Consider the following 24,425-nt stretch of genomic DNA (forward strand, 5'->3'; position numbering starts at 1 on the left):
GTGTTCTGACCTCTTGCCAGTTCCTGTTCTACTCTGTTCTAAACTATGGGAAGAAGAGAAAAAAAAATTTTAACTAACATTTCTACTTGGCCCTATGTCAAAGGGACATGCATTACTACAACTGGGAACCTCTACCTATCACTATTAACCTTAACCTTAACTTAAACATTTAATCACTCTAAGACCTTAACCATTCACACCACAACATCACACTTCCCAACTCGGCAGTCGAGTATGGAACAATATAATACATGGCTGAATTTTATTTACAGAGTGTTATAATCAGTGAGGGGTTGAGGGGTTTGGTGGAATCCGAAGATGGGGGATTGCACTCTATAGATGGGTGAGGTGCTGGAACGAGAGGCTCTCCTCTTCCATTTCCTCAACCTGAGGGTCTGCACTAGGATGATGAGGATCGCGATCACCAACAGTGATTCGATTATGTAGGACATGGAGTACCACGTCATGAATTTAGTACACCAGGTCTGAACCTCGCTGATCAGAGCTGAGCACTGGGGGTTTGTTGTACTAACATTTACGGTGGGGGTTGTGGGGGAAACGTGTCTTGTTTCCACACATATACATATGACATTAAACAGTAATAAGTGGGCTTCCATCATCTTTTGTTGTTCTTCTTCTTTCTCTTCCTTCTTCCTCCGGTATTGACAATCCTGGCTTCGACCTCTGTCTCGTCCTTTGAAACCTTTGGGATCAAGCACAGTATCTGTCAATACACAGTTTAAGACCTTTACTTGTTAGTGCATCTGTCTTTCAAATCCCAATTGACCCTTTAAAATGACTGGCTAAGTCACACCCTGTGACTCCCCTCATTTTTTTTTTTTTTTTTCAAAAAGCGAATTTTAAAGACCAGCATACACCTAACAATCCTTCCTTCTGCGAGCCGTCTCGCAGGCTTTGCTGATTTACCATCCGAATGTTCCCGGATGTAAATAGCATGTGGGATGGTGGCCGAAGGGCTACCTAACGTAAAATGAAAACAAACTTGGAAACAAACATCCGAATGAGTTGCGTATGGGCCGCTACGGGTACGAGTTGGATGGAATCCCCGGGTAGGGCGTGCTGTGCCATACCCGAGCTTGGCTGACCAAGGGTTGGTTCTCAGACAGGGCGGGTCCTCAGTGCCGTTTGTCCACTGCCTGAGTAACCTGGAAAGAAACGGGTACGAATGTGTTGACCATGACTTGCAGCCTCTATTTTGCCGAATAGAGGGGCACCTAAAAAAAAAACCAAGGGAGCCAAGATGCTCCAACTGAGGACATCACTGAAGTTCTCAGAGATATCTGCAGATAAACTATTTGGCGTGTGGCCTTACAACTTTGGAAAAGATCTCCAATCAAACCGAAGTTCTCAAAGGTATCTGCGGACAAGCTAACGTGTATGTGAGGTGGTCACAATCTTTTCAGCTGAAAAGAAGATGTCCATCCTCCAGCTGAACAATGTACAATCCTGAGACAAACAAACATGAAACGAAGACAAACATACGTGCAGGTTCCATCAGAAAGGACATCGTTTCCCTCAAACGATTCCTATTTTACATCATCTGGACACCTCACTTTGATTCTGCCTCTGTGAACAGGGTCACAAAGGGGTTGCCGTGTCGGGAGTCAGACACCGTGTCGTCCTGCTCTCCCGGATCCCACACCCTTGTGTGGATCAGGCATGCTATTTTGGAATTGTGTGACCGGGGGTCACTCTCGTCATTGCGGACAAGTCTGTAGGAATTGTCCCTGTGCCATTGTGTAGTGTCGAGTGTGTTGTCGGGGTAGTCGGGGTCGGGTGGTGGTTCTGGATATTTGAGGTAGGTGACTTCCATGGGGTCACTGGAGTCGGGGTCGTAGTTGGTGCAGTGTGGGCTGTATGGCTGTGTGCTGTCGCTGTCTTCAGAGTCAGTGTCTGTGCTACTGTCTCTGCTGTGGCAGCTTGTGGGCGTGTCGGGGCGTGGTCTGTTGTGGTCTGGGGGCGGAGTCGTGGGCGAGTCCGTTGATGAACTGGTCTGTGAGGGGGATGGTGGAAAAGTGTCTCTGGTGGGCGGGGTGAAGTGTTCTGCTGCATCCAGCAGGACATGGTGAGCATGGTTGGCCTGTGTTCCATATGCCTTTAACTGGTTTATATGGAACCACGCGGTCTTCCCATTAGGATATTTGATCCTGTAAACGGAGGGGCTAATTTTGTCCGAAATTGAGTAGGGACCGGAATATTTTGGAGCCAAAAAACTGCTGGGGTTATAAACAGATAACATTACCTGTTGCCCAACCTGGAATTCTGTGGTGTGGACGGTCTTATTGAAACAGGCAGTCCGTTGCTGTCGGCGTTTCCCTAGCTGGACTGCGGCTGCGAGCTGTGCAGACCTCACAGTCTCAACTAGATCTTTAACTGCCTTTTCATGTGTGAGGGCCGTCACTTCGGGGCTTGTCATGTCCAGTCCTAAAAGGAATTCTGTACCTTTCATAGGGCGTCCGGTCATGAGTGTGTGTGGTGTGTATCCTGTCGATGTGGAGACAGTGTTCCTTATGAACATAAGTGCAAATGGGAGCACTGAATCCCATGTGGAATTGTTCTCTTGAACCATTTTCCTGAGGGTAGTTTTTAGGGTCCGATTCATGCGCTCCACAATCCCGCTGGACTGTGGATGATACGCAATGTGGAAGTTCTGTTTGATTCCGAATATTGTCAGGACGTTCCTCATGACCCGTCCTGTAAAGTGAGATCCCTGGTCCGAATCGATACTTCGGGGTAAACCCCATCTCGTGAAGATGTGGTGGGTCAGGATCGTTGCAGCTGTCTTTGCTGTATTTGTTCGTGAGGGAAATGCCTCTACCCACTTGGTAAAGGTATCTATCACCACCAGAACGTATTTATAGCCATTCCGACAAGGGGGCAATGGACCTATAAAGTCGATCTGGAGGTTTGTCCAAGGGCCGTTAACTGGGCGAGTATGCCGAAGTTGTGCTTTCTTAGAATACCTCTCCGGGTTATTCTGAGCACAAATCAGGCAATTCTCTATGTAGTGCGTTACATCATTCCTGAGATTAGGCCACCAACAGAGTTGCCTGAGGTGCCTCGTTGTTGCATCAATTCCCTGATGCCCGTGTCCGTCATGGAACAAGGCAATCATCTGATTCCTGTCCTGCTGTGGGACCACATAAAGTTGGTCCTTAATGATCACACCCTCATGTGTGGTCAGTGCGTGTTTACAGTGCTCGTAAGCAGGCACAAAGTTTCCCTTGAAAACCTCCCTGAGGTCTCCGTCCTGTTTCTGTGCTGCCACGAGATCTTTAATATCAGTCTGTGAGACTTGGACTGCGCTCACAGGGGTGCTAGCTGGTGCGCTAGCTGGGGGGGTCCATAAGTGTCCTCTCCTGGAACCTGCCTTAGCCAACGCGTCGGCTTTTACATTCCCAGGGGGTGATGACCTATGGTGGCTTCGAACTTTTATAATGCCGAAGGTCCTGTCCTTCGCTTTCTCTAGGATATGCTGGAGTAAGGGGGCTGATGGAAGGGGTTTTCCGTCTGCGGAGACAAAACCTCGTGTCCTCCACAGGGGCAGAAAATCTGTTAGGCTATTGCATACATATAAGCTGTCTGAATATATGTCCGCTGGGCTGGGGAAAGAATCGGGGTGGTCCACTATGTACGCTATGGCTGCTAGCTCTGCTGCCTGCGCGCCTAAGTGACCTGGTAACTTAAGAGCTATCTCTTCGAGAGCGCGCCCCTGCGCGTCCTCTACATAGATGCCGCATCCTGTGATACGCTCACCATTTAAAACTGTGGAGGAACCGTCTACATAAATCCTCAAGGGTCCACACGTGTCTGTGGGCTGGGGGCTTTGTTTTGGGTTCCCTATCTTCCTGGGGGGTGTTTTTGCTAAAAAGGGTCCTGTGTTATGCAGGGGAGCTACAATTTCACAGTCATGGGGCTGTCCGGGGTATTGGAGGTTGTCTGCTAAGTATGTGTGGGTGCGTGTCCGTTTTACTGTAATGTCCCGTCCTTGTAAAAGTAGGGTCCACCTAGCTGCCCTAATCTGGCTAACTGAACCGTCCTTCAGTCGACCGTCTAGTAGTAGCTGTGTGGGTGTGTGTTCGGTTAGAATGGTGATGGGGTTTAGTCCGGTGATGTATGAGAAATACTGCACTGCCCAGAAGACAGCAAGGAGGTGCCTCTCACAGGCTGAAAATCCTTGTTCTACCGGGTCTAACAGTCGGGAGGCATAAGCCACTGGTCTTAGCTGCTCGTGCCGTTCCTGAAGCAACACGGCCGAGAGGGTCAGATCTGTGTTAGCTACCTCGATTGCGTACGGTGAAAGTTGGTCGGGGACTAGCAGCGCGGGTGCTGCACTAAGGGCTCGTTTTAACTCTTCCACAGCGCCTGTATGCTGCGGAAGCCATTCCCAGGGGGCTCCTTTCTTAAGGAGGTCTGAAAGTGGGGCGGCTTTTGTCGCGAATCCGTCGATGTGGTTCCGACAATAGCCAACCAGTCCTAAAAACGACCGGAGGGCTGATACATTTTGGGGAAGGGGCAATTTGACAATCGAATCTATTCTTTTGAATTCGATCTCGCGTTTGCCGTGCGTGATGACTGATCCCAAATACATCACTTTACTTTCCAATATTTGGGCCTTTTTCGGGTTAACTTTACAGCCAATTTCAGTTAAGAGTTCCAGGAGTTCGGCCAGAAGCGAAATGTGTTCTGCCTTTGTGTCTGTCTGCAGTAGTAGGTCGTCTACATACTGTACCAGACATTCGGGTCGGGAAAATTTTTCTAATCCACTTGCCAGCTGTCGGTGGAAAATGGAGGGTGAATTGTGGAATCCATGTGGGAGGCATGTCCACGTGTACTGCTGAGTTTTAAAAGTGAATGCGAATTTGTATTGGCATGCTTTTGCCAATGGTATTGACCAGAATCCGTTACTGATGTCCAATACCGTGACGTACTTGGCGTTGAGACCCTGCTTGAGCATGGTCTCGGGACTAGTAGCTACCGTTGGGGCTACTGCGGGGGTTACTTTATTGAGTTCCCGATAATCGATGGTCAGACGCCATGATCCATCGGGCTTCCTCACTGGCCAAATAGGGGCATTGTTGGTGGAGGCTACCGTTCTCAGTACACCTTGGTCCAACAAGCTGCCTATAACTTTTTCTATTTCCACCTCTGCTTCAAGGGGAAATCTATACTGCTTTTGCGGTCGGGGGTCCTGTCCGGTAACATGAACTTGTCCAGTCATTCTGCCACAGTCATGACGGTGACTTGCAAATGCTGTCCTGTGTTTGTTTAGTAGGGCCTTAATTTGTCTGTCGGTGTGGAGCGTAGTCAGGTCGAATGAGTACTCTCCCACTGCGCTAATCCGATTAGCGTAGTCTCCTACTGTGAGGGTGGCTGGGGCTCTGTCTGATCTAGCCATTCGCCAGACACACTGGTTCACTGGGTCGAACGACAAGCTATGAGCGTTCATAAAATCTATCCCCAGGATGTGTTCTGCTGTCCGGGGAAGATTTACCAAAACTACGGGGTGCCTTGTGCTAATGTTCCCTAGCTGGATCGCTACGGGTGCTGTGATATGTCCCTGCTGCGAGTGTCCGGTGAACCCGCTAAGTGTGATGGTGGAGGTGGTCGGCCACGTGTCTGAGTGTGCCGTGGTTGTGGAGTTAATGGTGGTGCGGGATCCTCCTGTGTCCCACAGTAACTCTATGGGCTTCCCTTTGACTTTTGCCGTGACTACGGGCCTCCCTGATGAGTCCCATAGTGTGTCACAGACCCAAGTGGGGGAGCCCGAACACCGTCAGTTCGTCTCGTCCACATTGGTGGGTCCTGACTGTACTGTTACATTGTGGATGGGTTTTGCCTTGTTGCGGTTCAGAGTGCCTGTCTGCTGGCCTCTCTGAGATCGCTGGGGTGCATTACACTCTTTTGCCCAATGCCCTAACTGTCCACAGTTATAGCATTCCTGTCCTTTCTGTTGAGGGTTGCTCTTGCCTTCATTTACCCATGCGGGCTTCTGGTGCTCTCTGACTGCTTGGATATCTGCAGCAGCCTGAGCCTCTTCTGGGGATCTAACTTTTCCTTTTGCCTGAAGCGATTGCTCCCAAGCGCGGGACAATCTTTTCAGGACCCATTTTTCGTTATGGGCCTCTTCTGAGGGGTCGTAGCTATTGCAAGCGCTCTGTCCTGCTTCTGTTGCGTGTGAGATAATTGTGCGCGTCCACTTAACCATGTTTTCGCGGGTTAAATGCGCTCTATCTAGCTGTCCGAAAACTGCGCTGAAATGAATCCACAGCCTTCCTGCGAATGCTGTGGGGTGTTCGGATCTCTTCTGCCTGCACTTATTCAATCCTTCTACGGGGTCACCTCTATTGTACCCGATGGCATCTAAAATGGCAGTGTGCATCTCCTCTAGGCTGCCTCCTGCCACGTTTTGTGGGTCGGGGAGGGCTGCCACTACACTCTGGTCTAAGCTCAGCACGGTGAGCTTAACCTGCTCTCTCTCATCCAGGCCGTACATGGTAGCCTGCTGTTTTACTTTAGCAAAGAACTGGTGGGGGTCTGCGGTGGGGAGGAACGGAGTGATCTTTTCACAAGCGTCCCTTAGCTGGGTTACTGTTAAAGGGGTGGTGTAAGTTATGTCTGGGGCGCCTTCTGATTCGGCTTTCCTCTGTGTGGTTACGGGATTCATGGGTGCGGTTATGGTCTGAGCTGTGGGGGGTTGGGGTGCCTGTCGTTTCTGCTGAGCTGCGGGCGCACATGTTCCCTGAACATAACGCTGCGCTGTCTCGCTTAATTCCTGCCAATCTGGGGCGTTTTCCCCATCTAACTGAGCTCCAAAGGTGCTTTGGAAGCCATTCTGCACCGAAAGCAGAGATTGCAATTCCGCAATCTGTTTCCTGCATTTCGCGTGGTCAACTGTGCTTTGTCTTTGTTCGGTCGTTGCAGCATGGAGTGCTCTCAAAGCTGCTTTGAGATCGGAACATTGCCTCTGCAATGCCTCCACCTGCTTTTCCGATTCCTGTCTTATCAGAACGGCACGTTGCACGTCCTGATAGGCTTTCTCATACTGGGTCTGGGAACTGCTCAGATGAGCTAGACAAGACTGGTGAGCCCTCTTGGCATCATCCACCTCTCTATCCTTCTCTGCCAACTTCCCTTTTAATTCCAGGTTTTCTTTCTCGATGTCCCTGACATCGACCTTACTCATTCGGTTCCTTTCCTCTAAATCTGTCCGGAGCGTCCTGATGACCTCCTCTGCGCCTCGCAACTGTGCCAAGCAGGACACAATCGCCATCGGCTTGCGTGCTTTACCTAAACTCTTTTTGTGTATTTGAGAGAGGTTCTCCCACCAAGTATGACCTATACTTCCGGGACCTGTCTCCTCATTTGCACAAAACTCTTTCCAAAGGGGCCATCCCTTTCCTTGTAAATATTTGCGGAGTTCCAGCTCCCACGTGGGACACTGGCCTACCCTGCTACTGCTGCTGGTCGCTGCGACCACAAACTTTGCTGGATCCATCAGACGTTCCATTGCCTGCATGGCCATTTCCTCTGACTCTCTTTTTATAATTTGGAACAGGGGGTTGCTGGGGTGGTGTTTCGAGAAAAGGGTACGGCTTACGCTATTTTCCGATCACAAAACTACCGAAAGTTTGTCGCAACAAAAAGCTTTCAGTTTTACCTTACAGCCCTGTTAGTACGCATGCACTGAAACACACTTCCGAATTTCGCTTATTATTTTGAACACCTTGAATACTTGTGATCTCTTTCTTTCTCTGCAATTTGGAGTTCCAATTCAAATTTCAGGGTCCTGGACACTGTGGTGTTTCCACTTACAACAGGGTCCCGGCGGATGTCGCCACTAAATGTTGCACGTTTTACTATGGGCGTAAAACGCGTTTATTGGAGTGTATTAACACGCCTCCGAGTTCGACGTGTGCTTAACACTGCTAGGCTCTGTTCTATGTAATTATTTAGCTCTGGAGTCGCCAGTTGCCGTATAGGCAACGTCACAAGTATTCCAAGGTCAAGTTCAAAGTAATAAAGACGATACACCGATTAGTAAAGTTCAAACGATCAATATTTATTATACAGTTATAATAAATACTCATGCACACACTAAGAGACTAAGCTACAACTAAACTTAAGCAAACAGAATACTTATCTAACAGGAACAGGCAAGGTCAGAGAACGAGGCCTTCGTCCTGGTCTGGCACTGCAGCCTTCAGCAAGCGTTCTGGTACTTGGGAGTCTAGTGGGCTTGGATCGCGTAGCGAGCGTTGAACTTACGGTTTCGGCGGCTGGTGCTCAACGGCTGGAGTCAGGATGCAAGATGTCAGTCAGAGCCGGAGCACGGGTTTAACAGACCGGGGCTCTGTGGGGGATTTGCTTTTATACCCCTCTCTCATGTCCTTGCCCCCTTCTAGGCGGGCTCTACCTTTCGGTACCGATTGGAACGTTTCCAAACGGCTACCTTCGAAATCCTCCAATGCGGGGCTTTCCTCGATGTTGGGGGCTGGTTTCGATATTTGTTACTCTGGTGCCATTCTGTCTACTCCACCAATTAACTGCTACATTGAGATGGAAATGTTGCCATTGTTTGTGTCTGGATCTGGGCTGCCTCATCAGGATGTTAAGCGTTTTGCCATTAACACCTTTGCTTGGAGATCTGCACCTGGCCAGAAACTGGTTTGCTGTTTGCAAAATGCTAATTAGTTGAGAGCAGGCTGTCTGTTCTTACTAAACAGGCTTTCCCTGCTGCCTTCCATTTTAGTTTGGCTCAGTGTCCATTTTGCGTGGCCAGCATGGCTACACAGTGAAACAAAAAAGAAGAGACAAAAAAGAAGAAAATACAGTCCTGAGGTTACATCGGCACATGGCCATTTCTCAATTTCTCAGTTCTGCCACAGTCCTTCTGCCTTTGCAAACTCCTCCGCTGCTTCAGCCGTTCCAAAATACAAGTCCTTGAGCTCATAAGTCACCCTCAGCTTCACTGGATATACAATGCCGCACTGCACCTTGCTGATGTACAGTGCCCTCTTCCCCCGATTGAAGGCAGCCCACCTCCTCGCCAGCTCCACCGTAAAGTCCTGGTATACACGTATACCAGCTCCAGCCCACTGCACCCCCAGCTTCTGCTTGGCCCAGCACAGGACCTTCTCTTTCACACAGTACCTACGGAAGCACAAAGTCACTACTCTTGGTGGCTCACCCGCCTTTGGTACAGGCCTCCCCGACCAATGAGCCCCATCCAGTTCATATCGGGAGGGATCTCCCCCTGCCCCAATAGTTTCGCCAGCATAGCGGCAAAATACTCCGTCGGCCTCGGCCCTTCAACTCCTTCGGGCAGCCCCACAATCCTCAAATCTGTCGCCTGGACCTGTTTTCCAGGTCTTCCAATTTTCTTCGCAGATCCTTGTTCACCTCCATCGCCTTCCGCATCTCCTTCCCCATCGAGGTAAGTGCTGCGCCACCGTCTCCTCCACTTCCTTCAGCGCCTCCCCTTGCGCCCGCGCCTCCACCATCGCACTCGCCACCGCCGTTGTCACCGGGGAAATCGCCTTCTCCACCAGCTCACTCAAAACCTCCCTCATCTCCTTCCTCATCGCCTCCAGGAGTTTTGTAAACTGCCTTTCGAATTCTGCAGCCATTACCTTGGTTATTTCTTCAGCCTTCAACAATGTGGCCTCCCCTGGTGCTCCAGCCTCCTTTTCCCCTGGTGACCCCGTGGTGACCTCTCCACTCCCCGACGGGCCCTCAGCTGTTCTTTTACCGTCCGTTTTCTTGCTAATCCTGGACATCTTCTTCGACTGTGCCTCCTCCGTGCCTTCTCCCTGCTTTTGGAGCCTGGGACCGGGCTTAAAGCCCCGAAAATGCCGTTCCCGATCGGGAGCCCTCTGTTGCGCGGCCGCTTCCCACCCGCCGTCCGTCCGTGTGGAATTTGCACGTTCTCCCCGTATCTGCGTGAATCTCAGCCCCACAACCCAAAGATGTGCAGAGTAGGTAGATTGGCCACGCTAAATTGCCCCTTAATTTATAAAATTGCTCCTTAGTGTCCACAAATGTGTCGGTTAGGTTGTGCTCTTTCGGAGGGTCAGTGTGGACTTGATGGGCAGAATGGCTTCCTTCTGCAGTGTCGGGATTCTATGATAAAGCCAGTGGCACAAAACATAATGAGAGAAATACTATAGTATGCAAATGGGAATAAAGAGAGATGTAATGATAGCTAAGCAGGTGTAGCAAAAATGTCCACAGTGAAATAGAAAAGGATTGTATAAATACTTTAGGGGAAACAGCATCATTTTGGGTTAGTGGTGAAAGTACTACAGCAGAGCAGAGTAATGCATACTTTGCTTCGATACCTGCGCGCTCGATGCTGGTTTGAGAGGCAGAGAGCATGTGGACTGGAGCCAAGCAGTGTTGGCCAGGAACAGGGCGGCTGCACTACATGGTAATTCGGGTGGGATAGAAAGTCAACTCCAGCTAACTGACAGAAGGTAGGCTTCACGAGGAAAATATTAATAGGTCAAACATGGTTGGGTAAGAAAACTGAAGAAGCATTTTGAGTGAGTTTTTCTTTTATTGGTAGATTTAACTCAGTTGTATTTCTGTTTGATGGTGACCCGAAAGGGTTTTGAGTAAAGGAAAGTGATTAGATTGGTTCAGGATCTGCTTCGCAATAAATGAATAACTGTGATTTAATGTGCCTGTTGAACTCTCTCGGATGTGGACTTTGTTTCTATTATGTCGCTCAACAATTGTTGACGTGAAATTACATAAAAAGTTCACGCTGCAGTTTGACTTCAAATAATTGTCCACTAACCTATTCTCTATCTGAACTAACACAATATTGATGTCAAATTTTTACTAAAAATTTAAACAAACTCAGAAACCCTTTTAAATCATTATGCATTGCACTATTCCAATTGCTCTGAGGATCCCTGGTAAGCAAACTGAGGAGTGGTGCTTATTGCATCTGCCTAGACTATAGCATCCCCTTCAGTTGACAGAATATAATACTGGGGAAGACATCAAATTCAAGCTCAGGCTTTTGATTGAGGCTGACGCACCCAAAATCATTAATGGCAGGCACAAACACATATTTATATCAGGCGATCTTGTGGTGCAGTGGATCTCTGAGCAAGAAACTCTGGGCTCGAGACCCGTCCCAGGACTTGAAGGTCAAGGAAGTTGCGTTCAAAAACGTAACCAAATATCAACCTTCAAAACCCTTCCAACACGCCAATGGCAGGCCGTAAGAGCGGGGAGAGACTCCTGGGCGGCCATGCTTGATGCAGAGTGGCGCCCTCTCAGGCTATAAGCCTCTGGCGACAGGCTAGTGACCTGGTCCAAACAGAAATTGCTATGGGAACAGGTAAAAGCTTGCCTTGTGCACCACTAGGCGTGGGAAGTAAAATAACAACAGCAACACACTTTTATAGATTGAATGGTGTGATTATGAACTGTGACATTTTTGTAGATCTTGATGACGTTCAGAGGAGAAAATTCTGGAAGACTGACCAATATTTGGGGGAATGGGAAGAGGTGGTAGAAAAATCTTTGACCGTTTTCTGAGGGGTCATTTGGGTTCCAGAGTGCTGGCTAGGCTGGTCGATACTGGCTCCACCTATTTGTGAATGCATTAAAATTAAAGTTGGGATCCTAACAATGGGCAGCCGGAGAACTGCATGTTTCAGGCAGAAGTAACTTTAATAGCAAATCAAAGCTCTGTAAAGTACTTAGGATCCCTGACGAGAAACCCAACAATATAAAACTATGAGGAAAGAAAAACCTTAACTTACTCCCTGCTCCTGCAACTATATATATATATTCCAACTGAGCAAAGCAATCTCGCTCAAAGACCACTTATAAATAAAGTTAACAATTGGGTTTACTTGCTTTACTTTGTGCAAAGACCTTGGAGAGAACCTCACAGGAGCCAGTCCTGTCATGTCAGACTAAAATCCTGCGGCAAACTGCAAAACTACAGATAGTCCTGTCTCCACCCCTTAATCACATCATAAAGCATTCTTCAGTCTCCTCCCACAAAGATATCCAGGACTAAGCACCATTTGCCATAAATTATTGACACCCCGGGGATCCTCCAAAATCAAAACAATGTTCCATTAGCCATCTATCTTTAAGAAAGTAAATCATTAGTCCCCATTGTGCATGTTTGTGTCAGGTATTTATATTTGAAAGCTGACACAAAGACATTTTTAATAATCAGCTATAACTTTTTTGTTAAAAGTGCAGCTACTCCATTTGAAAACACACTTGTAAGAACAATTTTGATTGCTAACTTGTACTTTCCCAATCATTTCACTTCAGAGAACTGTTGGAGCAAGTGGCAGAATTTGAAAAGACGGAATTTACTTCATCAGGAAGGAAAGTGAGTTGAATTTAAATTTGGTAAAATAAAGTTTCATTTATTTGATTTGTGTGTCAACATTGAGCTATTATTCCCCAACCAGTGTATAATACCAGGGGCTGTTTAATTTCAGTGAGTAAAGGCAGACAGCTTGTTTCCCAAAGCCATTATTTATTGCATATATCAATAATAATTGCGGGCTGTTGTAATGGATCTATAAATGAGATGGATTCAGGATTACACCGGACAGTTCAGAATAAAAGTGTTGCATTTCTCCAGGCACGCAGAATATAGAGAGGGCATGTGAAAAGATGACAACCAAGAATAGTGGTCTGAATTGATAAATCCAATATCAGTACGTTGAGAAAATAATGATTCTGAAGCCAGTTTGTACATAAGACTGATTTATTTTCAAGCCTTCAGAGTAAAGACATAGGACACGATTCTCTGGAAAGATTTCTAAGTGCGGTAGCGAGCGGGAATCGCCGCAAGTTTCCCGGTGTCAGCCCAGTGAGGCCGGCAACACTATGCAACGTTAATTGGCCCACTTAACAAAGGCCCACGGGCTTCTCGCCGCAAATGAAGGCTTGCCAGCCGATTCGCCGGGATCGGGTTGGGGGAGCGATAGGGGGTGGGGAGGGGCTATAGGGGTGGAGGGGGGTGAGGTTCGGGGGGGTGGGGGCTGGCATCATCTGGAGTGGAGAATTATATAACATGTTAAACACCCTTGAGCACAAGAAGTATGACGCCTCTGTTGCTTTCTTCCGCAATGTGGGCCGGCCTCCGAACCCTTGGTTCTTCTCACCAGGCATCTACACCCCAAGGCACATCACGTGCAGGTGATGGGTGTGAGCGAGCAGGGGTCAGACTATGGCATAGATTGAGGAGCACCTGTGCTCAACTCTCTGTAGGTTATAATCATCCACTGCCCTCGACAGTGACCCGCTGACAGTACCGACACAGTCCCAGCACCCTGGAGTGATGTGACACAGACCCTGGGTGTTCGAATGTTTGCTGCTGCGTGTTCAGACACAGTGTCCAGGCATCACGGTCTGATTGGGCTGCTAGGCAATGACCCCCATGTGCTACATCTACCGCCCACCCACGAGAATCCACTTGGGATGTGTGAAGTATTCATAGAACCACGATTGCCAATTCCCTATTAGCAATAGCCTTCAGTCGCACGGCCAGAGGCTTCGACAGTTGGTGGGGGTTATGGGTGATCGGTGGGGCAGACAGGCAGGGACAAGGGTTGCACCAGAGCCGATACACACGATCCAGAGGTTGACATGGTCATGCCACGCATGGTTGCCCCCCGGTTGTTCCCCCTCGCCTCCCACGCACCTCCTCTCTACCCTCCCATTGTGAACCACCCCTGCGGAGGGTGCCCCCCCCCCCCCCCCCCCCCCCCCCCCCCGAGACTGGGATGGCAAGCCCAGCACCCCCGGGCTCTTTGCCTGTGAGCAAATATGGCTAATCACCTCCTTTGCTCCCCACAGAAGCCTTTCTGCCAGGTTCACTTTTTTCAACAGGAGTACTAATTGGCGTCAGCGTGAACACTTGCTGGGGAGGCCGATGAATGACGGGAGGCCGTTGGGTATGGAGTCGCTCCCGTTAATTGTATGGAAATAGGGCTTAAATGTTGATAATTGGTTTCTCACCACGCTATGGCGGGATTTCAGATTTCACTTTCGCCTTTGGGAGCAGGGGCTGGTTGCATCGCAAACTCTTTGGCGCCTGGCGCGGTTCTCGTTTTCGGCCTCTCCCGCTATTCACCCGGCCTCGTTTCGCTCAAGCGAGAGCGCAAGAAGGCCGGAGAATCGGCCCACAGTTCCTGCAATTCTCCCCGACATGTTGTTTGAATACCTTTAAACAGTCTTTTAGTGAAGCCCCAGCACACTTCGCTAATGACTCAATTTATTTTTATCAGCTTAAAGCATGAACTCGATTGCAACACAATTTCAGCATTAGCATGAATGTCCAGTAAATTATGGGGCATTTGGGGGGGGGGGGCGACTGAGCTATCTGCGCATGACATTCTTCAATTATACCACTGAAGTACCGCTACATGAACAAATTTCTCCCGTTGGAACATTTTATCAGTGACAGCAGCAGCAACTCTTCTGATATGGATGGTAAACTCATTAACATTTCTCTTTTGTTTAACTGCACTTAACAATGTTTTAAGCAATACGATTTTCCTGGAAAGTGAACACTTGCAGGTAATTTTCATTTAAATAAACGACAAAACAGTGTACATCGATGTAAAACTCAATAGAAAATAATGGAAATGCACAGCAGATAATTCAGCATCTTGGAGAGAACAGATGTTATGGGTTGAGATGCTTCAGACCCGAAAGGGATGATGAACCATATGAATAGAGTAAGAAGTCTTACAACACCAGGTTAAAGTCCAACAGGTTTGTTTCGAATCACTAGCTTTCGGAGCGCACTTGATGAAAGAACTGCGCACGGAAAGCCATTGATTCGAAATAAACCTGTTGGACTTTAACCTGTGTTGTGAGACTTCTTACTGAGCACACCCCAGTCCACGCCGGCATCTCCACATCGTATGAATAGAATCAGAAAACATTGAGGGAAACATCTTCGGACATATGGCTCCTATTTAATATTTCTGTATACCATTTTTAAAAAATGCAATTCAGATACTTTTAATGTGGTTATTATCTATTCAGTTAATTTTAATTTTATCCCTTAGATCTAATCAATTACTGTAATTGTTTGTTTATATATTATATATATTTGCTTAATTACCGTTGAACTTTGGTTTAAATTGCTTCCCGCCATCTCCCTTTACAAATTCTTGTCACTACTAATGTATCTATAAGAGAGACATTTTATTGCCTCTAGTTCTTCTTAATTGAGTCTCACTCAGTGTAATCTTTCAAGACCATCCCTGGATTTTTTTTTTAACTCAAGAAGTTTGTAAATCTACCTTGATACGTTCTCGTATAATATAGAAATCGTCAAATGTAGACTAGCAATAAACCAGCATGATTACCTCTGATAGCTTTTCCTGACATGCCTCCGGGTGCTCCAGTTTCCTCCTACAAGTCCCGAAAAATGTGCTGTTCGGTGAATTGGACATTCTGAATTCTCTCTCTGTGTACCCGAAGAGGCGCCGGAGTGTGACGACTGGGGGATTTTCACAGTAATTTAATTGCAGTGTTAATGTAAGCCTACTTGTGACACTAACAAAGATCATTATTATTAATTTCTGTTCCCGACCTTTACTGCAGGTAAACTCAGAAATCATTAAACACAAACTTGCTCCATTAAATGAAGGAGGAATGTCTGAACTCTTGAGTAAGGTGAGACTTGCTGAAATTGGTATGTGGTTCTATAAATGAGGCTAAGATAATTATATTCGACTATTCTGAAACAAAAGCAATACAGTGCGATTAACTTCAGTCGAAATCGGGAACAAGCTGCTCTATCTTTAGGAATTGTCTTCCTGGCTTTGAAATTTTTGAGGAGATAACCAAGGTGGTAGATAAGTGATTGTCTGAAGATGTTATTCATATCAACTTGCAGAAGGCATTTCACAAGAAAAGAGACTATTAACCTAGAGTGCATGGAATTGGAGGCAACCGAGAGGCTTGGGTCTGATTAGGAGGTGAGAGACTGAGAGTAGGGAAATTGAGTATGTACTCAAATGGGCTGGATATGACGAGTGATAGCCGCCAGGAACTTGTGCTGATGCCTCAGATTTTCACAAAGAGGCCGTTTGGCCCATCCTGTCTGCACCGGCTCACCAAACAAGCAGCATGGCCTTTCCCCTTGCCTTTTCATACCCCAGCATATTTTTTTCTATTCAAATAATCATCTGGTGCCCTTTTTTTAAATTAAAAAAATTGCAATGAAGGGGCAACTTAGCGTGGACAATCCACCTACCCTGCACATCTTTGGGTTGCGGGGGGTGAGATCCACACAGATGTGGGGGGGAATGTGCAAACTCTACACGGACAGTGACCTGGGGCCGGGATTGAACCCGGGTTCTCAGCACCGTGAGGCAGCAGTGCTAACCACTGTACCACCGTGCCTCTCCTGATGCCCTTTTGAGTGCCTCTTCTTTTGCAAATCGTCTTAAATCTGTGCCCTCTCATTCTTTATCCTTTTACGAGGAGGAACAGTTTCTCCCTATCTACTCTGTATTTACTATATTTATAGATGACTTGGATGAAGATAATAAAGAGTTTTGACTGTTGGGTGACACAGTGAATAGTGTAGATGGGAGTGGAAAGTTGGAAAGGTAAATAGATTAAGTGGGAAAAACTTTGGCAGTGGAACTAAATATGGGGAAGTGCGCAGTCATTCAGATTGGACCCAGGATGGATCAGTGTGTTTTCCAAGTAGGAAGAGCTCAGACTGTGGAGGAGCAGAGAGATTTAGGTGCCATAAGTACAGAAGTTGCCAAAAGCTAGTGAACCGTGTTATGACATTCTGGACTAGTCAGTTCCAGCCCCACAGGTCCTGGAGTCCCAACATAAGTGAATTAATCAATAATCGGTATCTAGTTTCTGAGATCTTTGACCCTTGACTGCTCCAATGACTTACAGACACCAGATTTGTAAGTGAACTCCCAATACAACTGTTTATTTGTAACATCAATAGAGATAAGACATGCAATGATTATCATAGAAAATCGACATGCTAATCCACCCCCCCCCCCCCCCCCCCCCCCCCACTTTTACCGTCCCACCCTCTACCTCAACACACACAAGACAGACACACCCAGTGGAAAGGGATAAAATGATAGGGATTAAAATAGAAGAAAGAGAGATAAGTGTCCGTGTTACTGATATTGAGATTGTTGTAGCCGGCTATCTTCCCAGGACGTGAAGTACTGAAACCACCAGTTGGTTACATCTTGTGGCATGTGCATTCAGGCAGGACTCTTAGGCTGTGGAATCCTCTCTGGGGAGTCACTTTAATTTGTATTAACCTGGGCCTTCACACAGAAGATCCCCCTAAAGTCTGTTTATTTCTAACTTGCTCCCACCTCTTCCAGATTAACTATCAGCCCCACAGAGAGAAAACTAGAGCTATCCACGTGAGAATTTTAAAAGGGTTTTCAAACAACTTCCACTGTCTGCAGCAGGTGCTGGACTGGACTAGGGGCTTTTCACAGTAACTTCATTGAAGCCTACTCGTGACAATAAGCGATTTTCATTTCATTCATTTTCATTTCACTGGATCCGGCTGCAGGTTAAACTGACGGTAGAAAGAAAGGTCTTTATCCTGGACCTTCAGAAATAATCCATCAGGTGGCGAGAGGTTGGAGCTCTGGCCTTCCAGCTGCTTGATCAAAACAAAAATGAAAGCCAACACACAGTCTTACAAAGTGGGGAACATTCTGGAACGATCAGCACCAATCAGCATTGAGTCTTAGTTAAGACCCGGGAATTTAAAACAGTTTATTTGATGTCAGCCAAGTCCATCAAAATGTGTCATCACTGGCCCAAACCAAGCAGCTGATCGCAAGGGGGGGGGGAGTTTCCCTGACGCCAGACCAAAAGGCATCCAGCATTATCAGAGACCCCTCCCACCCAGGCTTTGCCTTCTTCCAGACCCTTCCATCAGGCAGAAGATAGAGAAGTCTGAAGACCCGTATATCCAGACATAGGAATAGCTTCTTCCCCATAGCTACTAGACTCCTCAACGACTCTCACTCGGACTGATCTGTTCCCTGGCTGTAAGAACACTATTCACGACGCCCTATGCTGCTCTTGCTCATGTGTTTGCTTTGCTTGGCCCATGTTCCACACTGTAAACAATCATTATTTGTCGATGTACTTTGTCAATTATTCTTTTTGTCTATTGTGTGTACATTCCCTTGGCCGCAGAAAAATACTTTTCACTGTACTATGGTACAGGTGACAATAAATCAATAGCACATGTGCCCGGGGGGGGGGGGGGGGGGGGGGGGTTCAGTAATCGTCCAAATACAAAAAGTAAAAAAGCCCAAAGATAACAGAAAATAAAGAAATACACAGGGGGAACCAGGTTTAAACAGGAGCCTTACAACGGGTACAAAAATAATTCAAAAGGCTAATCGAATGTTGGTTAAAATCTCAAGAAGGCTGGAACTGAAAGTGGGTATAAGTTATGTTGCAGATGTACAGACCCCATTTAGAAATCAGCATCTAAAGTATCTTGTTTCCAACCTGCCCCCACTTTATTTTTATCCAATCTCTAAAATGTTGTTGGCCATTTTTCTGACACTAAACTGTGGCAGTTGGTAAAATGGGTGCTCCGCTTTCCAGTGCAAAAGCAAAATGCAGATGTGGGAAATCCAAAATAAAAACAAGAAATGCTGGAAGCACTCAGCAGGTCCGGCAGCATCTCTGGAGTTAAGGTTTCCGCTCCATAATCTTTTGGTTCTGATGTAAGAAAGCTGTCCGCTTAGCAAACCTGCCTAGTAGTGATACCCTGTGCTGTATTATGCAGGTATTGATCTCCGCATTAAATTTGTGGGAACCAATTTTTAGGCATCCCTGGTGGATCCCTAAACAAAATTTGTTTCCAATGAGTGGCTTTCCCCCCGCAAGGTTTTTAGGTAGAAACGGTAAGAAAAAGCAGACATGTGAAACCATGATGACCTCAACCCCTTCCCCCTCTCCAATTTCTTGTACTTTATGATCGGGGTGATTGAAACCTTGCTCCCATTACCAGATGAAATTCCACTCTGGAATTGAGCCCAGTGCTATTGCAGACAACCAAAAATTGATTTAATCTGTGGAGACCGTGAATGTGCCACTGACGCAGGCAGCTTGCCAAGAAGGTGTTGATGAGGCCCGAGGGCCAATTTTGGGTCAGCGCGTGCTGCTTATCCAATGCAAACTTGGCCCCCAACCAGCAGATACTACTTTGTGCTGTTGCTGATGACATCAACTTTAGAAGAAAAAGAACACGCCAGTGGGGGGGGGGGGGGGGGGGGGGGGGGGGGGAGAGGGGAGAGAGAATGCTTCTCCATGATTCCCACCTTCAGGAACTGTTTACTACTCTTGAAGTGAGGAGCTGTGGAGTGATGTGACTTGGAGTCACGATCTTGTAGAAACTCCAAAGAAAAGTCTAATTCAGATAGTGATCCCGACAGTGCAACTGGAAATGACGTTTGCAGCGGATTACAGAACAGTGTTTAGAATAGTATTTATTTATTTGAGCAGTTTGTAAAGCGGTTCCAGAGCAGAAGCTGATTAACCTTTTACAGCACCTGACCTGACCGGGAGAAGGATTCCCATAAAAAAATATTTGTGATTCCGAAGAGCTGAGTCTCTTCTGGACTAAACTTCACATTAAAGAAGATGATCCTCTTGGTTGAAGGCAGCGGATCAAACATTTCTCTGGTGCATTTTCATCTGCAGTAAACCCCTGAAATAAGAGAAGTAAGAGGAGGTTGGATGAATGGTGAAGAGATCAAGTATTCCTTGTCGTACACTTCTGTGCCGCATCAACACTATGTGTTATCCCTAGCTCTCGTTACTCTTTTCTTCCAAATTATATCTGAAAAGCTCTACCTGTTTGAACTTGCACGTTTTCTTTGGGTATTTACTTGGGTGAGCAGTTTGTAAATTAATTATATCTGCTGCAATTATTAGTCAGATCAGCGAGTGTTGTGCAATTCTGGGACACATGTCATACAGGGTCAAATTTAGGATTTAGTCCCGGGTGTGTACTCTAGCTCCAAGATCTAAGGAAATCTAAATGGGAAATTGAGCCTCACTCTCAGAACAAGGGAGTGAGACAGGGTTGCCCACTGTGCATCTGTTTGGCACCATTTAAAAGCCATGTATTCTCAAAGCATCCGCATTCTTTGCGGCTCATATGACATGAGACCAGGGAAAGTTTATGAAGCATCATGTAAGCGATATGTTTCCCCTAAGCCCTATGGCATTCTGCCACCTGCCCTGCACATTCCTGAATGGGAATAAAACCTAACCCGTTAATTTACGAGTGTTCAGTGGAATTTAAAGTATCTCGAGGTGCATGCCGTCACGACCGCAGAACTAATGATATTGTCAACAAGATTCCTCAGTAGATTTTGCTTTCACCAAACTTTTCTTCATCTGGAAAAAGGCATTCTGGAACACTGAAAATAAATGTACCTCAAACATAATCTTAGTCCTTAAACTCGAACTATGACAAGTTCCCTGTTCCAGACACTGATTTCAAGCTATTACTATTCTGCTCACCCATAGGTAGAACAGTTTTTAGGGGGTTAGGATAACTGAATTGGGGATAAAGTAATTGAGTGATGAATAATAAGATAATTCGATAACAATGTAAACTGAGACTTCCGGTGGCTGTGATGGATCAGTAAGCCACACATTTGGAAGCTCCCGTTTTAAAGAGATTTTTCGGCTCTTTTGAGAGCCCAAAACGGAAATTTTTCGACGTCTCCCGGTGGGGGAAGGTGTGCTGAACGACTTTCCCTGCAGTCCATGACTCGAACTCGGAGTGGAAAGGGGGAAAAAACAGCAGCAGCTCCTCAGAAAAAACGCAGTATTCTGAGTTTTGTGTGGGCACATGGGACTCCGAGAGTGAGGAGGGTGTTCCTGGAGCGAGGAAGGGATGGAGGTGGGCTGGCACTGCCCAACCTTCTGGGGTACTATTGGGCAGCCAATGTGTCAATGGTGCGTAAATGGGTGATGGAGGGGGGAGGGGCGGCGTGGAAAAGAATGGAGATGGCGTCATGTAGAGGTACGAGCCTGGGTGCCATGGTAACGGCACCGTTGCCGCTCTCCCCTAAGAGGTTTACCACGAGCCCGGTGGTGGCGGCGACCCTAAGAATCTGGGAACAATGGAGACGGCATCGGGGGGAAACAGGGGGCTCGATGGAGGCTCCACTGGGTGGCAACCATCGGTTCATCCCGGGGAACACGGATGGGGGATTCAGGGGGTGGCAAAGGGCGGGCATCAGCAAATTGAGGGACCTGTTTATTGGCGGGAGGTTTGCGGGCCTGGGGGAACTGGAAGATAAATTTGGCCTTCCCCAGGGGAACATGTTCAGATACCTGCAGGTAAAGGCGTTTGCTAGGCGACAGGTAGAGGGATTCCCTTTGCTGCCCTCGCAGGGGACAATGGACAGAGTGCTTTCGGGGGTGTGGGTAGGAGAGGGGAAGGTGTCTGACATCTATAAGGTAATGCAGGAGGTGGAGGAGTCGTCAGTGGAGGAGCTGAAGGCTAAATGGGAGGAGGAACTCGGGGAGCAGATAGAGGACGGGACTTGGGCGGATGCCTTGGAGAGAGTCAACTCTTCCTCCTCATGTGCGAGGCTTAGTCTCATCCAATTTAAGGTGCTGCACCGGGCCCACATGTCCGGGACTAGGATGAGTAGGTTCTTCGGGGGTGCGGACAGGTGCACCAGATGTTCGGGGAGTCCTGCGAACCACGCCCATATGTTCTGGGCATGCCCAGCACTGGAAGAATTCTGGAAGGGGGTGGCAGGGACGGTGTCGAGGGTGGTTGGATCCAGGGTCAAACCAGAGTGGGGACTCGCGATTTTTGGAGTTGCGGTAGAGCCCGGAGTGCAGGAGGCGAAAGAGGCCGGTGTCCTGGCCTTTGCGTCCCTAGTAGCCCGTCGAAGGATTCTGTTACAATGGAAGGATGCAAGGCCCCCAAGTGTGGAGACCTGGATCAGTGACATGGCGGGATTTATAAAATTGGAAAAGGTCAAATTTGCCCTGAGAGGATCAATACAAGGGTTCTATAAACGATGGCAGCCTTTTTTGGACTTCCTGGCTCAGAGATAGGTAACTGGGTCAATAGCAGCAGCAACCCGGGGGGGGGGGGGGGGGGGGGGGGCGGGGGGGTGCATTATTGTAGTGTTTATTCTGTAACTTTATAGTGTGTTAATTTGCATTGTTGTTAAAATGCTGGGTTGTTCATGGGGATGGGGCGAATGTATATGATTGTTAATATTATTGTTATTTTCGGTATTTTACTAAGGTGCGTCAATGTTGTATAAAATCAAAATTTCTCAATAAAAATTATTTAAAAAAAAAAAACAATGTAAACTGATAGTCTTTGGAAAGAAACAATACTATATTACAGGAGGATTGTATGGATACGTTTTGGTTTTAGAAGAAATTACTTTATTTCTTTTATGTTTTCTATTAACAATCTTGCACACAATTCCTGTGTCACAATATAATCATGCCTCAGTAAGGGAGAGGTTACAGGTAGTTTGTTTCCAGACCTGTCAATGATGAGTTTCATGGCGGCTTCTCTTATGTTCTGTCACTCAGCTTCCTTCCTATAGGTGGCACTATAGGTAAACTTTATTTGTAATGTTGGGTCAATTGTTTAGGTAACCATTTCCCATCACTGGCAATTAACTTTTACTTCAGCCCGATTGTATTTAGTTTTACATGTATTCCCCTGTTCTGACTAGCCCACTCTCTTCGAGGTCCCTCGCTCCGACTTCTGGCTACATGTCCATCCTCGATTTTGCTTGACCTCTGGGCTAACCTGTTCTCGTCCTGCTTATACACTTGACCACTCGTCTGCTCCCCACTCTGGCCTATTTCCCAAGTCTAATGCCTGCACAGTCCTCCCTCACACACCTTTGTTTCCCAGGACTAAGCTTGGAAACTAGTCATTTGTTCTAAGGAGTGTTTAAAACACTCTGTGTTGCACACTTTGAGGATCAAATTTCAGGTACACAACTGGCTAAATGCTCAGGAGAAGCCGAAATGTGGGTGGGATGTGTGTTGATGAGGGGGAAGGAGGAAATGAGGAAAGGTTTGCATTTGTATTGTGCCTTTCATGACTTCCGGATGCCCCAAAGTGCTTTTGTATTGCACTAAATGTGGCAGCCAATTTATGCAAGGTGCTTCAGAAGAGCTAATTCTCCGGGACATTATCACGTTGCTGTTTAAGGGATGTCGATTGAGAGATAAATATTGGCCAGGACATGGGATAACTCACCCTCTCGTCTTTAAAGCCATTAGTCCTTTACATTAGCCTGAGAGGGCAAACGGGGTCTCGGTTTAACGTCTCATTTCAAAGACACCACCTCCGCCAATACAACATTTCCTCGGTACTGCACAGGAGTGTCAGCCTCGATTTTTGTGCTCCATACCCTGGCATGAGCTTGAACACACCACCTTCTGACTCCGCCGAGGATGTTACCAGCGGAGCCATAGCTAATTTGCCAGAGAAAGTGAAGTTGCTGGGTGCGGTTGTTGGGCTTGGGGAAGAGAGAGGTTGAAAGAGGTGACAGGGACAAGGGGTGTCAGAGGCCATAGGGCGTCTGCAAGGTCACAGAAATGCTTGTTCAGCTGCCTTCAACCAAGAGGATCATCCTCTTTAATGTGAAGTTTAGTCCAGAAGGGACTCAGCTCTTTTGGAATCACAAATAATTTTTGTGGGAATCCTTCTCCCGGTCAGATCAGGTGCTGTAAAAGGTTAATCAGCTTCTGCTCTGGAATCGCTTTACAAACTGCTCAAATAAATAAATACTATTCTAAACACTGTTCTGTAATCTGCTGCAAATTGATTTAATGTGTGACATTGCTGAGGTAAGCCATTGTTATCTACATGTGTTTTACTATTATTGCAATTTGATACATACAGGAAATTGCAAGACTCCAAGATGAGAATGACAAGCTAAAGGCCAGACTCCGAACTGTAGAAACACAGGTAATAACACGATCATTGGCGCACTGGGAAATGTTTATCCTGTATTAAACCACAACTTTCTTGATATGTGTATGACAATGTTTAATCACTGGGATTTCAGGCTACAAGTGCACTGGAGGAAAAGCTCAAATTAGAAAAGTTTCTGAAGGACTTAAAAAAAGTTCCAGAGGACCAAAAGGTAAGGGAAATTTAAAAGTCCATAAATCTAAGACATTTCGAGCAAAGAGAACAGAGTTTATTGAAAATATGTTGTTAAGCTGTGTAATGCGTTAGTGGAATTAGTGATTGCAATAGAGACCCTGATGCGGACTTCAGGTAAACAGCAGGGCACATCAGCTGGCCCCCAATAGTCCACACAGATAAGAGGGCGCATAACAGGTAGTCTGCG

General features: G+C 47.0%; 1 protein-coding gene across 2 annotated transcripts in view; it reads left to right on the top strand.

Annotated features, from left to right (window-relative positions):
- lztfl1 (leucine zipper transcription factor-like 1) overlaps window positions 1-24,425 on the top strand; it is a 68,511-nt gene that overhangs the window by 25,392 nt on the left and 18,694 nt on the right. For both annotated transcript variants that reach the window (XM_038796687.1, XM_038796688.1), the window contains exons 4-7: window positions 12,331-12,391; window positions 15,631-15,702; window positions 23,972-24,037; window positions 24,138-24,215. In XM_038796687.1, the coding sequence (XP_038652615.1) occupies window positions 12,331-12,391; window positions 15,631-15,702; window positions 23,972-24,037; window positions 24,138-24,215 (277 nt within the window). The remainder of the gene's footprint in view (window positions 1-12,330; window positions 12,392-15,630; window positions 15,703-23,971; window positions 24,038-24,137; window positions 24,216-24,425) is intronic.

This window comes from Scyliorhinus canicula, chromosome 5 (genome assembly GCF_902713615.1).
Source record: "Scyliorhinus canicula chromosome 5, sScyCan1.1, whole genome shotgun sequence".
NCBI lineage: Eukaryota > Metazoa > Chordata > Chondrichthyes > Carcharhiniformes > Scyliorhinidae > Scyliorhinus > Scyliorhinus canicula.